This window comes from Pipra filicauda, unplaced genomic scaffold (assembly GCF_003945595.2).
Source record: "Pipra filicauda isolate LSUMZ 115617 unplaced genomic scaffold, ASM394559v2 scaffold146_size1912638_pilon, whole genome shotgun sequence".
Classification (NCBI taxonomy): Eukaryota; Metazoa; Chordata; class Aves; order Passeriformes; family Pipridae; genus Pipra; species Pipra filicauda.
In genome coordinates, this window is record NW_024103951.1 from 1,363,620 (window position 1) to 1,376,747 (window position 13,128).

General features: G+C 39.2%; 1 protein-coding gene across 1 annotated transcript in view; it reads left to right on the forward strand.

The window, feature by feature from the left end:
- Positions 1 to 13,128, forward strand: part of CLSTN2 (calsyntenin 2) — a 257,372-nt gene that overhangs the window by 234,385 nt on the left and 9,859 nt on the right. The window contains exons 10-11 of the mRNA XM_027729314.2: positions 8,401 to 8,567; positions 11,966 to 12,114. Coding sequence (XP_027585115.2) covers positions 8,401 to 8,567; positions 11,966 to 12,114 — 316 coding nt within the window. The remainder of the gene's footprint in view (positions 1 to 8,400; positions 8,568 to 11,965; positions 12,115 to 13,128) is intronic.

Here is a 13,128-nt window from a genome sequence, read left to right on the forward strand (position 1 = left end):
AATTGTCATGTGTCAGGCGAAAAGATGAACTTTTAATGCTCATGTGAAACAAGATTTCAAGATACTGCTTTTGACAAAGCTTATCTTTTGATAAGTTTGTCTTGATCACTTCAAACGATTTTAAATGAGTGGTGTGGAAAGTCACTTTGTTAATAAGATTCAGCATTTTATTTTAGTCTGTGAAAGAGTAATTATTCAATATACAAAACTAATCTATTCCATTCAAAATTATAATTTTCAAAATCCATGTATTTCAGGAGAAAGCGGCTGTCAAATAAGTAATTTGATTGTAAATACTTTCTGTGAAACTGTTAACTAGGTCTACTTAGGATAATACGCTTTATCCAGTAAGAACAGTCTAAACAATTACAATTTCAAACATTATAAAATTGCTTAACAACAATCTATGATTTATTTTAGTAAAATATGCAGTGATTTTGGTGTCATAAGGCATTCAGGGGGCTCCTTGTTAAGAGGATATGAGAAGTTTCTAGCTCTGGTTTGCCAAGATTGCCTCCTTCCCCTTTCATCAAAGCACTGGCACAACTAAATAAAGCAGAATAAGGAATGTTCCTTTTTTTTTTAACACACCAGTTCTGATTTGCTCACAGCAAAATGTAATTCATTGTGACTGTGGGGCAGCTTAAGAACTGGCAGGGAGCAGGAAGAGTGTATTTAGAGAACAATGAAAAATCAAGGGCAAAAAGAATTATCATTTACTCTGTTAGCACTAATAGGAAAATCTGCTACTGCTATGAGGGGTTTTCCCTTTCAAATATGAAAATTTTTAGTTCTGGTCTGGAATTATTTCTTTAGGAGACTGAGTATCCTCTGAGTAACTCTCGTAACTCTTTCAGCCCTGGTCTTTTCATCACTTACACTGGTACTCATCCTGAGGTTACATAGTGAGTATCATACTTGCACCACCTCCTTGTCTTTCTCACAGTTATACCATGCAGGAATCTTAGACATGGAAAGAGAATGCTTTTCTTTGAGATTATTATTTCCTATTATTAATATTTCAATGCCTGAGTAACTGTTTTCTGACTTTTATAGCCTTGTTTATAGCATCCATTACGAAAAGTTAGGTTAGTTTTTATCTCTACCTTCAGCTGTTCAAGTGAAATATAAAAGCAGTTTAAGTTCAGTGCTGTTTTCCTGACCATAACATGAAAACAAACCAAATGTGCAATCTCTCAGGCTTATGTGATATATTTAAACTTTAGCTTATGATGTGCTCACTATACCTTGGTTTGGGTGGGTTTTTTTGTGTCAGCATTCAAGGTGGAATATGCAAATCTCTCCTACATCTTTACCCTTGTCTCGGCAGTGTAAAAAGTGTGCCTGATATGTTTGTTCCCGATTTTATGCAAAATTTCTTTAAACAATGTGAGTTGAGTGCTAAGACTCTCCTAAAAGGAGGAAAAATTAGCCTTTTCCTGAAGAGCAGAGTCTTGGAGACAAGCAGAGTGTGAAGATGGCTGAACAAGCAGAAAGCCAGACTTTGAAGGTGATAGAAGAGAACATTGCTAGGGTCTGTCAGGCACTGGGTAAAGTTTACTGCAGCCCAGGAAGTCACCTAATTACCTGAAACCAAGCCTGGGGAATAGTTCCCAAATCTAATGACACATTGGGCATGAGGAATGTTGTACAGTTTGTTCTAGCATCATCAATATCCACTTTATCTAATTAAAATTAGGTATTCTGGATGTTACTGTGGTGTAATCTTCCTTTTTAACTTAAAAACCTTGGTTCTTTCTTCAGGTACCTCATTAAAGGGAAGATCTAAGCAGAGCTACCTCATTGATTTAGGGTCCTTCACAATGGTTAGCATAGAGTGAATTGGTTTTTTGTTTTGGGTAGGTCATGTTTAATACTGCTACAAATTAATGGGGGTAGTTTATTTGAGGGTGGGAGTTAAAGCATTATCCTTAGGCTAAATTTTATGTTGGTTCAGTTACACGTGACCCAGGAGCAGTGAGAGCTAGAAACAGAAACTTCTGGACCTGTTGCAGCCCATCTCCAACAGAGTGCCAACCTTCATACTTAGCAAATCCTGACTTTTAGCTGTGATTTCAGTGACACAAGGCTTGGAAAAGGTTAATACTGACCACAGAGCTAAGCAAACTGGACTCTTACTGAGCTAACTGAGGGCAAAAATGAACAGTCTGAAGTGTTAGTGCAGCTGTTCCTGAAATTAGACCTTTCTGTACCCTGGTAAAGTTTGACAGCTTTCTCTGCAGGTACTCAGGGTTAAGTATATAACTTAAATTTAGCATCTTTAAAATTTTGGTCACATCAGTGGTCTCACAGATGATTGTCAAGGGTATGATTTTGATGTAGGTCAAGTTATTTAAAGCCAAAGTGCTGTTCTGTCTCTAACAGTGAAAGAAACTTTTTGCAAAATCACTCCTTCTCTTGGTATCTAAATGACAAAATTGACTTGATGCATGTGTGCTTCCCAGAACAAAAGAGCCACCAAAGAGAACATGTGGGAAGTGTGACCTGGCACTGTGTCTGAGCCCCTACCTCCCTGAATGGATGCTGGAAGCAGACATGGTCCATTGGGATAGGAGAGGACTGTCCCAGGCTCAGCTTTGGTTCTCATTACTACTCTCTTCTTCTTTAGCAATAAGGATATTTTAGCTTTGCCCTTCTAGCTCAAGATGGTCAAACCCTTTTCAAACAGTAAGGAGGTAACACAGTTCTGCAGCAGGAAACAGTTACCCTGTCTCTGTGAGGATAAAGTGCAGTATCAAGAGGGTAGATGACACTTCCTTGGCTCACTTAAAAAAATCTGCGTCACAGCAAAAATAGAATAAGGCTTCCTGATCTACTACAAAATTGCTCTTATTCTCTGTTTTAGCTTTTGCAATCCTTTTGCCTTCTCCTAAGCAATACAAGCAAATCATTAGCTTATCCTGGAGCGTGCTCTACAAGAGCTTACCCTAGTAAGTTCTCCTCTCCGAGTTCATTGTTTTTGATTCGGTTTATCTGAGGACATAGCAAATGGACCCTTTTACGGAGTGAGAAATTTCTTCCATTAAACCAAGGTTTATAGATTCCCACTCTGTTCCCTTTATTACTATACATTCAGTGGCAAAAGCAGACAAGACAAGAGAACAAGTTACGTGATTTGGTAGTCTAATAATTTTTTGTAGCACAGGCTGAAAACAGGCTTCCTCACGGCTTCTCTGGAAAGATAAGGTCTTGAGTTCATACAACGCATTTGGGGAGGGAAGGAGTTTATGTATCATTCCTAAAGCACTGTCAGGAAAGTAGTGGCTCAAGTTAATGAGTTGTCACAAGGTTATGCTGTAGCTTACCATGGCTGTAAGTCCCTGTTTCTAATAATGCCACTCATTCGAGAGTGCTGGAGCCTCACAGTGTAATTATGCTGGACTCTGTGCAGGGAAGGGCTTTAGGAGAAGCCTGTCAATGGGCAAACTCTGTTATCATGGTTACAACAGAAGGCTATTGTAGTTCCTGTTTTCTAAGTAATTTCTGGTTTCTATTCTATTTTTCTTTTGTATTCTCCTGTCACTTTTCTCTTTCTTTAACCTAAACTGGAAACCAGGTTTCTTACAATGTCCTTCTGTGAAGTAACCTTATTAATCTTGTATGCCAGCCCTCTGCTGGCATAGAAATCACAAAGTACAGTCAGAGAACTGACTGACTATTCAAGGCAAGAAGAACCATAAAAGTTGGAGAGGGAACAGATCAAGGAGAGACAAATAAACTGGGCAGTGTAGCAGCAGCATGTATCACTCAACCTTGGACTTTCCCCAGAAATTAAGATATTCAACAGATAAAGATAACCTCTACTGTACATCTGACATCATTGGATCCTGCCTTGGAGGCTGACATAGATTGCACAAACCTGAGACCTCTCAGGAGTGATACAAGCAAAGAAATTAATGCAAGAGCACCTAGGTGGATTTCGACATAACGTGATGCTGAACATCTCTGTACTGAGGCTTCCCTAAGTACAGCAGTGTTCTTGCTGTATTGTCTTCCTCAAAACAAAGATGGAGCAGATTTCTGTGCACTTCACAGATCTTTGCTGAATTTTAGCTGCAGTAGAAATACAAACAGATGTGAATGGTTTAGTTTAGGAATGTGTTTTCTTGGAGAGTTGAATTTGCATTCAAATCTGTCACCAATTCAGCCCAGATATATGCCCCTTATCTAATAGAATTTCTGCAGGGAACACTATACACCAGCATGAGAATGTTTTTTGGAGAACAGGAATATAGCTTTTTGTGCAACATTAATGTTGCTTGGACTGCAATCTACTCTGAGATATATGATTGTAACATTTTTCTATGATTGCCAGAATTTCCAACAGTTCCCCTGGAAATAACAAAAACGTATTGGCTTAATTTCGAGAGATTATGGAGGTTTTTTCTTATCCTGAGAAAAATTGTCTTCAGTACTGTAAGTTATACCTGCTTTTGATTTAAGGACCTATTGCACAGGGATAGGTCAGCATATGCATACTTTAGAGCAGGTAGCCCTTCGTGTTCTCTGTACTTGTCGTATTTCAGATAATGCTTTAAAGCCTAAAGCAGCCTGTGTGAGGTTGTCAGGTTATGATATCTTCCCAGAGCAGGGGCAGACTTAAATAGTGCCATGTTTGATGAGCAATTTCTGAGTAATTTTTATCTAAGCAATATTAAAAAAAAAAACAAACAAAAAACAAAAAAAAACCCCACACAAAAAAAACCACTAAAACTTTTTTGTGCTGAGAAGCTCTGGGAGTATAAAAACCCAAGTCACTAATTGGGACTTCTGAAAGCTGTGTTAGGTTTCATCCTGTTTAACAACCAATCTACTTGTCTGGGAATTAAACCCAGCTCCCTAAACTGCCATAACAAAAAGATGGCATAAATTTGGAGGCTGGGAACTGAGGACTTCAGAGCCAGAATGTCTTGCAGCTGCTCCCAGATTCATTTCAATCTTTATGTTGGGACCCTGAATAATCGATTGTTCTTTAATTATCTGGCTCAGTATAGTAACCAGAGTCTGTAATATCTTAAGAATCACATCTCAGTTGGAAGTTCTCTTGATTCATCATTTCCCATTGGACTTAGACTGCCCTGATAATTACTTGCTCATTATTAGGGTAGGGCAAAAGGCCTACAAAATCTGTGAGCTCAATAAAGTCACTTGTTTTGACATGCCTGATTGTTCTTTGGAGACTGGTGAGTGAATCCAAAGACCACTTTACATCTCTGGAGCCAAACCAACAACTCTAAAATTCGGTAGTAATCAAATTCTGTCACACCTTATATCAACTCAATGCAGAATGAAAAACAAAAGTGTCATGGAAGCAGGCTCTGCTTCATTACTGAATGCACCTTAACCCCATGAAGTCTGAACCCTGAGACTCTTCCATTTCCCCTGGACTCTCCAATGTTGTATCTAACAGAATCTCTTCCTGTCTGGGATTAGAAGGTGTTTGCCAGGCAGCAGTTCTTAACCCTCCTAAATTGTTATCCATCTGGGAGACTCTACCTGTTTGTAACAAGGTGACATATATACTAATAGAGTAAACCCAAGTATGAATAAAACATTTTATCAAAACTAGAAAGCAGGATTGTAGGAAACTGGCTTTAGGCCATTCCTTCAATTTTAGAGCGAGTTTTGGTTTTTGCTTCCCAATTTTATTGCATTGGATTTTGTCCATTTGCAATCTAATAATTACTGGTGATTGGAACATCCCTCGCTTAGCTGAAAGATTCTGAAATGCTGAGATAGAAGAATATCAAAATATCAACATGCTGCAATTACAAGCAGCTGTGAGAAGAGTCAGATATAATGAGCACTGTTCACCTTCGAGGTTTAAATTGGCAGGTATGTAATTTTGTCTTTAACACTGGTAAAAGGTGGAAGGCTTATTTAGCAGTCTGTTTTTTCTAATAAAGTATGAGATAGTATTCTGTCTGTAAGGGCTCTTGTTTTTTTCCTGTGGAAAAAGCTGGTGTTCACACTGTCCAGGACGGGCAGGCATGTCCTATGTTTTACACATAATGATGAGAAGAACACTAGGTTATGGTTAGTACTTCTGATAATAGCAAAAGTACCAGGAAAAGCACAGGAATATTCATAGTCTACAGTGTTAGGCGGAAGATGTAAAAAAAAGTCCTTGTTTAGCCTGGCAAAGGGATGGTGTGGTTATATTTTGACAGCTCACATTCCCTGTTAGGAATAAATGTCCAACTCTGTGGCCATTGGAGTGGATTGTTTGGGGAGCCTCTGTCTTCAGAAGAGTTTAGAACGGTTCAGGCAATTCTCAAGAATGGATTAAGTGCAGCTGTTCTTGTCTTGGGGCTGGGGACAGCCTGCATCCTCCCTCAGTGTCCCTGCAGTTATTCCAGTGCAATTGTCCCAGCCCGAATTGCCTGCCATAACCATGGCCATGGCTTTGCAGATTTTCTCCACTCACACAATACGAGACTGGCTACTCCCAGCTATTTTTCACTCACATATTCTTGAAATACTTGCTTAAAAAAAAAAAAAAAAAAGCAGTTGATAGCCTGAGACTGCTTATTTTGCATCTCCTCAGAACTATTAAGACCTACTGGCAGACTTACTGTAGATCTCTAAATTTCAGAGCTCCAGGATCAGTGTTGGTGTTTCAGCCTTGGAACTTGCAGTTTTCACAATTCTGTTAGTGATATGAGAATGTGAAGCTTCAAAACACAAATTCCTTTTTCTTCTGAACATTCTTGACTGTTTTTTTTTCTCCTTGTCTTCTTTTAAGGGAGGGGTTTGGGTTTTGTTTTTTTTTTAATTTCCTTACCTTCTTCTGTCTAGATACATTGCTGCTGTATTAGTGGCAGCATGTTCTTTTAAAGACAGTGTAAACAGATTAATATAACAACATTTATGCTGAAAGGCCAATGCCCCCATAATGCACTACCTATGTACCAAATAATTGTCTTGGTAAGTATCAGAAAGGCTGAACTTTAGCTGCTGCATACAATAAAGTTCAACAAAACTCTACCCAGAGAAAACTTTCTGTGTAATGGACAGATGAATGAGAGAGTGCAGAAGAATAATCTCCTGGGGACTTTCCTTTGGGGTAAAAAAAAGAAAGGCGGTTTATGCTGCAATGTTAAGAAAAAAAGAACAAACCCCATCTATTTCTGTGAAGAAAAAGCCTGTAGGACACCTCTTTCCTCTCAGTACACCAGTGTATACTTTCTTCTCTCTATAAAATAACTCAAGCCTTCTTCATAATGCTTATCCTGCAGAGACCAGAAGTGATGTTCAGGCAGGAACACCAGCCTAAAGAAAATTTGCCACTTCATCCCTATCCTAACCCCATTCCACACACAAATTTCCAAGTTAAAGTTCAAGCTTGAGGTAACTTGCCTGGCAAAAACAGGTTGTTTGACTCTAAAGCTACAAACACAGTAGAGATGAGTTATCTACAATTACAACAGCTTATCAACAGCTTAGCAACTGCTAATCCAATTAGTCTGCATGTCTCACTGCTGTGTGGCTCCCTCAGTCCTCCTAGGCTCAAGGTAGGCAGTAATTCACATGCACTGTGAGATCTAACACCTGCAGGAAAGACAAGCTCTAAAAACTCTCCTGAAGGAGGATGAGTAAATCACTAAATGTCCCAAGAGTAATTTAGATGCTATGATCACTGATGCAGGCAGTCTGTAATCACCTTTTATTGACAGCTCCTAAAGATCAGTGTTCCTTTGAAGCTGCCTGGAGTGAAGGCTGGAGGGTCTAACACAAGGTACAGTGACAAGACCAAAATCTGGCACCAAATGAACCATTCTGGGCCAGGGGCAGCACTTGTCAGCCTTTGAGTGCAGTGCTGTGCATTGGCCCACAGTCACTGCTGGAATTTACACCATACCCTGAGAGACAGCTCGTTATAAGGACTGTAGCAGTTTGCTTACACAGAGCCATGACTGAGAACTTCAGATACCTCTGCCTTTCTTCTCCAGAAAACACAGTAAGTAATCCTGTAATGGAACACTTGCAAATACACTTTCTGTATAAATAAACACTGGACCTTAAGCATTTCTTAAACTGGTGTTTGATTACTTAAATAAATTAATCGATTTATTTTTAAAAATTATATGCTTCCTTGTGCACATTTGGGAAGCTATGGTTCGTCTGAGAGTTCGTTACCACAGCTTTATAAACACCTGAACACAGTCCTGGAAAAACAAGAATCTTAAAGACAGGCTGCTACCAGGTACCACCCAACAACCCACAAAGGCATTCCACTTACCACAGTAAATGAGATCTCAAAGACACTTGGCAAAAATGAATATAAATTCTCTAAATGTGTTAAAACATAAAGTGAATTGTTAGGTGTGTGGTTTGTGTATTGGTATCAATAATCATTTTGTATTTGCTTTCTTGCAGGAGGTGAAGTCACCAAGCCCAGATTTGCTCAGTATTTCCATGGCAGCCTGGCCAGTCTTACTATCAGGCCAGGGAAAATTGAGAGTCAGAAAGTGATTTCCTGTTTGCAGGCCTGCAAGGAAGGTCTGGATATTAATTCTCTTGAGAGTCTTGGCCAAGGAATAAAGGTGAGGGATGAACTGACATCATCTTTGATAAAAATTTAGGTCTGATTTATGAAGTGGAGAGCCCAAGGTAGAGTACACACAGTACAAATGTACTCCCAGAAGCAATGTAATTTCCCATAAAATCATGCAAAGAAAAAGCAGAACAGTAGAAGAGCTGTGACACTGCAAAGAAAAATGTTTCCATTATTGCTAAGCTAGATGCTCAGAAAGTGAGGCACTGCTGATATTTCAGAGTCCCTGTGAATTACTAGGCTGTGTTCTCATGCTTATTTTGGTAGTTCTACAGAAATAGACAAAATTTATTGAATTTTGATCTCAAGTAGTTTTAAAACAAAGGAAAACATAAGTCCTAATGCAATAGCATTGAAAAATTCAGTGTGTTCAAAGAGGAAGATATTATGGTATGTGAAAATTTGACAATAGAAAACCCTGAAGTCAAGAAATTAAATTTATAGATTTGCATATAAATCATTATCCACCTTCACTATGCATATGAATATCTTTACTGGTAATGTGGCACTTTTTCTGAGGTTGGAGAACAACAAATGGAGGGAAATCCTGTTTCAATTGACATAGTGGCCAGATTACTTTACATTCATTCAGACAAACTCTGTTCTCTGGATACATATGTAGGATCTCGGCTGTAACTTCTGTAATGCTCACATGAGCTGCATTTTACTGGTGCCATTATTAGGTGACCAGTGTTCTTGTGCTTTTTGTGTAAATGCACTGTAAAGCTATTTCCTAGCACACAGATACCACCTTCCAAAGGAGCTTAGCTTCGAATTCCAAACTGGGAAGTTACTTTGGCTGCAGGCTCTGCATCCTGTGAAAGTGCACAGTGTGGTTTCAGCGTGGTGTTTCTCAGCTGGGAGGAAGATGGTGCTGTAACACTTAATGCAGAGGATGCATTTGGAGTGCCATGTACTACATTTTATTAGCTAAACCTCTCATTGTACGAGATAGCAGGCTGACCTGAAATACACTCCAGTGTCTGTCTGGGTGATGGGTTGCAGTGTGTAGTATAGCTGATATGTTTTCTGAAAAGAAGGGTAAAAATGCAAATTGGAAGTGCAAAGAGAAGGAGGAGTTTTGCTGGCTCTAACTTTTATATATGAGCAAAACACCCCAAAGAATTGCTGTTTTATCATCCTACCAAGGACATAATTAAGAATTTCACATCGCTACTTCTCACAGCAACACGACACAGGGATTGGTAAAACCTGTTTTTAAAAGGCAGGAGCAGGTAGGGACTCCTGGAACCCAAGAGTATATGCTCAACAATAAGTTCTTTGCTGGGTTTTTTTACATGAATTAAAGCAGTGTACACTTGGTCCTTGGTGCTTGAAAGCATAGTAAGTCCTCCACTATTGCATTCTGCAGCTTGACAATATTTGAGTCTTCTAGTTTCATGGGCTTGGAAAAATCCCTGTTCTGTCACCCACTGCTGCTGCAGCATGGGGGATTGGCTTCCTTACAGTACAGCAGTGGTGTGGGGAAAAGGAAGACGAGGGCTTGTTTTCTGCCTTTTCTTCCTTCTGCGAACCTTCAAAACATTTTCATTTTCTGAAATAGAGATGAGGCACAGTGGGTTTTTTAAAGTTACAGATTTGCTTTTACTACCTCAGCAAGCTCAACAGCAGGAGGCAAACATGAAAGGAGCAGTCAGAGGTAGAATGTGGTAGGGTTTCTTTTGGGGGCTGACAGAAAGAAGCTCAGATAAAAGCAGAGCAGTTTGCCTGACCTTGAACAGAAAATTAGAGAGAAAGGTGTTCTGGTGTCAGAAATAAATGTACCTGATCTCAGACAGGCACGTGTGACAGCTGCACAGGTGATGGGTTCTGTGGGGCTATTTACATGATGCTTTGCAGATTCAGTGTTGGCATAACTGATGTTGGAAGGTGTTTCTGCTGGGCACTTGGGACTCGTGAAGATTCACCCTTTAATCACCTGAGAAAGAGCAATGCAGCTGTAACACAGTTTCTGACACGATAGTCTTGGACATTTTTGGTCTGCAGCCTAATTTTCAGATATCTGTAACAGCTCTTAAAAACACTGTCTAAACTGTTGCTATTTTTAGCCTTTTTTAATGAGAAAGACAAAAATGGCTCAGATTAGGGCTTTCTCCAGTCCTTTTGGCAGCATTCCAGCTGTTCTGGCAGCTAGAGTCTCCTTTTGCTAATTTTATTCCCTACTACTGCTAGCTTACAGAAAGGAAAAAGAAGTGGATGCAGGCTGTGACTCATGTTAGTTCTTCTCTTTGTTAAAAATACCCTTCAGTGTGTTATGACCTTCTTGCACAGCTTTAAACCCAGTCCTCCATGTTCTGTTCGACAGAGAGCCCTGAGCTTCATTCTGTTCTTCACAGTCTGTTTGATCTTTTGCTTTTTAACCTTTCTTGTTGTAAGGAAGTGTAGGCAGATGTATATAATAGAACATGTTCATATAATCAATATCCAGCTTCAGGAAGGGACTACACGTGGTAACAGGGTGCATTTCTTTGTGGTTTGTGCTGACAGGAGTAGGGTACAAAATCAAGGGGGTTAAGCTGGTTTTCTCTGCAATGCAGATGATTTGCTGAACCAATTAAGAGACAAAAAAATGGAATCAGGATAAATTATGATGAAGAGAAAAATCAATCATTTGCTATGTCACAACAGTAGCAAAGTTTCTTGGTCAGCAAGGCTGTTTTGTGTTCAGTGCAAGAGACTAGAGAAGGTTCAAGGGCTACAAGAGCAGCCATCGACTTTGCAGGGTTTGTTGGCTCAAATGAACAGCTGGCTTTGTGCAAGCGGCAGCTCCATCTTAAATCATGACACCCTTATTGATCACGAGACAGAACTGAGAATCCCCTTTATTGTGTCTGACATTAATGAAGATGTAGGAGGCAAATGTTATAATTGTTTTGTTCATTCATGTTGAAATATATCTCAGAAAGGTAGCCCAGGGTAAAGCCACAGAGAAAGCAGCTAAAATATGCTTCCACATGCTAGTCTGGTTCAAGCCAATGTTTTTATATGGAGGGCGTGTTTAACCTAAAAAGCTTACATAGTAATAATAATCACAGTGGTAAGTTAAGGTTTTGAACTCTACAGGATTCAAAAATATACAGTATCAGAAATTGCTGCAGAACTAGTACCAGCAAAGTTGATAAGGCTGGGCAAAAACCAGGACATTTACTCCAAAATTAATTATAACAGTAGTCCTTCAGATATGAGACTGACACAAGTACATGTTTTAGGGAACAACATGTGGGTTCAGCCAACAATAACTACTATGATTTTTTTTTCTTAAATCATTAGATTTTAAACTTGTGTCTGTGCAATGTTCCTTAAAAATATCTTATTTTGTACTCTGTACCTGATACCTTAAATACTAATTATGTGTATTTCTCCTAGTATCACTTCAACCCTTCCCAGTCAGTCCTTGTCATGGAAGGAGATGACATTGAGAATATAAATCAAGCTCTCCGAAAGGTCTCATACATCAACTCCAGACAGTTCCCTACTGCAGGCGTACGGCGTCTCAAAGTCTCATCTAAAGTCCAGTAAGTTATACTTCAGCTGAATTGATTAGATTAGGAACATTTTTAATGAATTACTTTTTTCTTTGGACATGTAAAAGGAAGAATTTTGGCTAAATTAAATTGATAAATCATACTGTTTTGTTATTGAGCATAAAGGATTAATTTAATTTACTTTTATACCAATGCACATGGTGGTTTTCTTTTGATATTATCCTTTTAAGGAACCTTTCTTGTTAGTGTAATGTACTTGCATTCTGTTTATAGTTTGGAACATGTAGTCTGGACTGAACAGTACTTGCATTTATGGCATTCGTATTTACTTTTCATTTTAAATGTTTATAGTTCCTTCTGAGATATGTAGAGCCCTGACTTTTTAAAGCGGGCCTACTACATCTAACAGGACAGGATTTGTAGCTTTACTTGGAATAGTCTGTCTGTCTGTATCCTCATATGCCTGCTGTCACTGAAATACTGGTGATGAGTGTTAAACAGGAATCTGTGTCCTTCCATTTTTGTGCCAGAACCTGCTCAATAATGTTTACAGTTCTACATAGCCAGAGAGCCACTCCTGGGCTCCCTTGGGGCATGCCTCTGGTACAGAAAGTTGTGCAGTGCAGGGAGAGCAGGTCTAGAGTGAAAATAAACATCAGTTCTGTGGACTCTCACCTGCTGTGTGCACAGTTCTCACTAAGTACCGGGTTTAGTCCAGTGCTGTGGGTTGACCAAACTGCATTTTCTGATGCAGTTTCACTGGAATCAGTCCAGTTTGCACACTCCAAGGCTGGCCCAAGCCCTGTGCCAGGATGAAATAAGGTAGAATTTGTCAGGAGATTCACTTCCAAAGCACAGTGCTGATTCAGATGAAAATGCTGGTACAGGAACCTTTTCTCCCTTGTAAATACTGGAGGGTGCCAGTATTTGACAGGGGACCAATTTAAATGGATAATTAGGCCCTTTTATTCACATGTGACAAGATAACCATATTATATTCATTAGATATCACTTTCAGAATTTAATGTTAGTTTTACTGTAGTT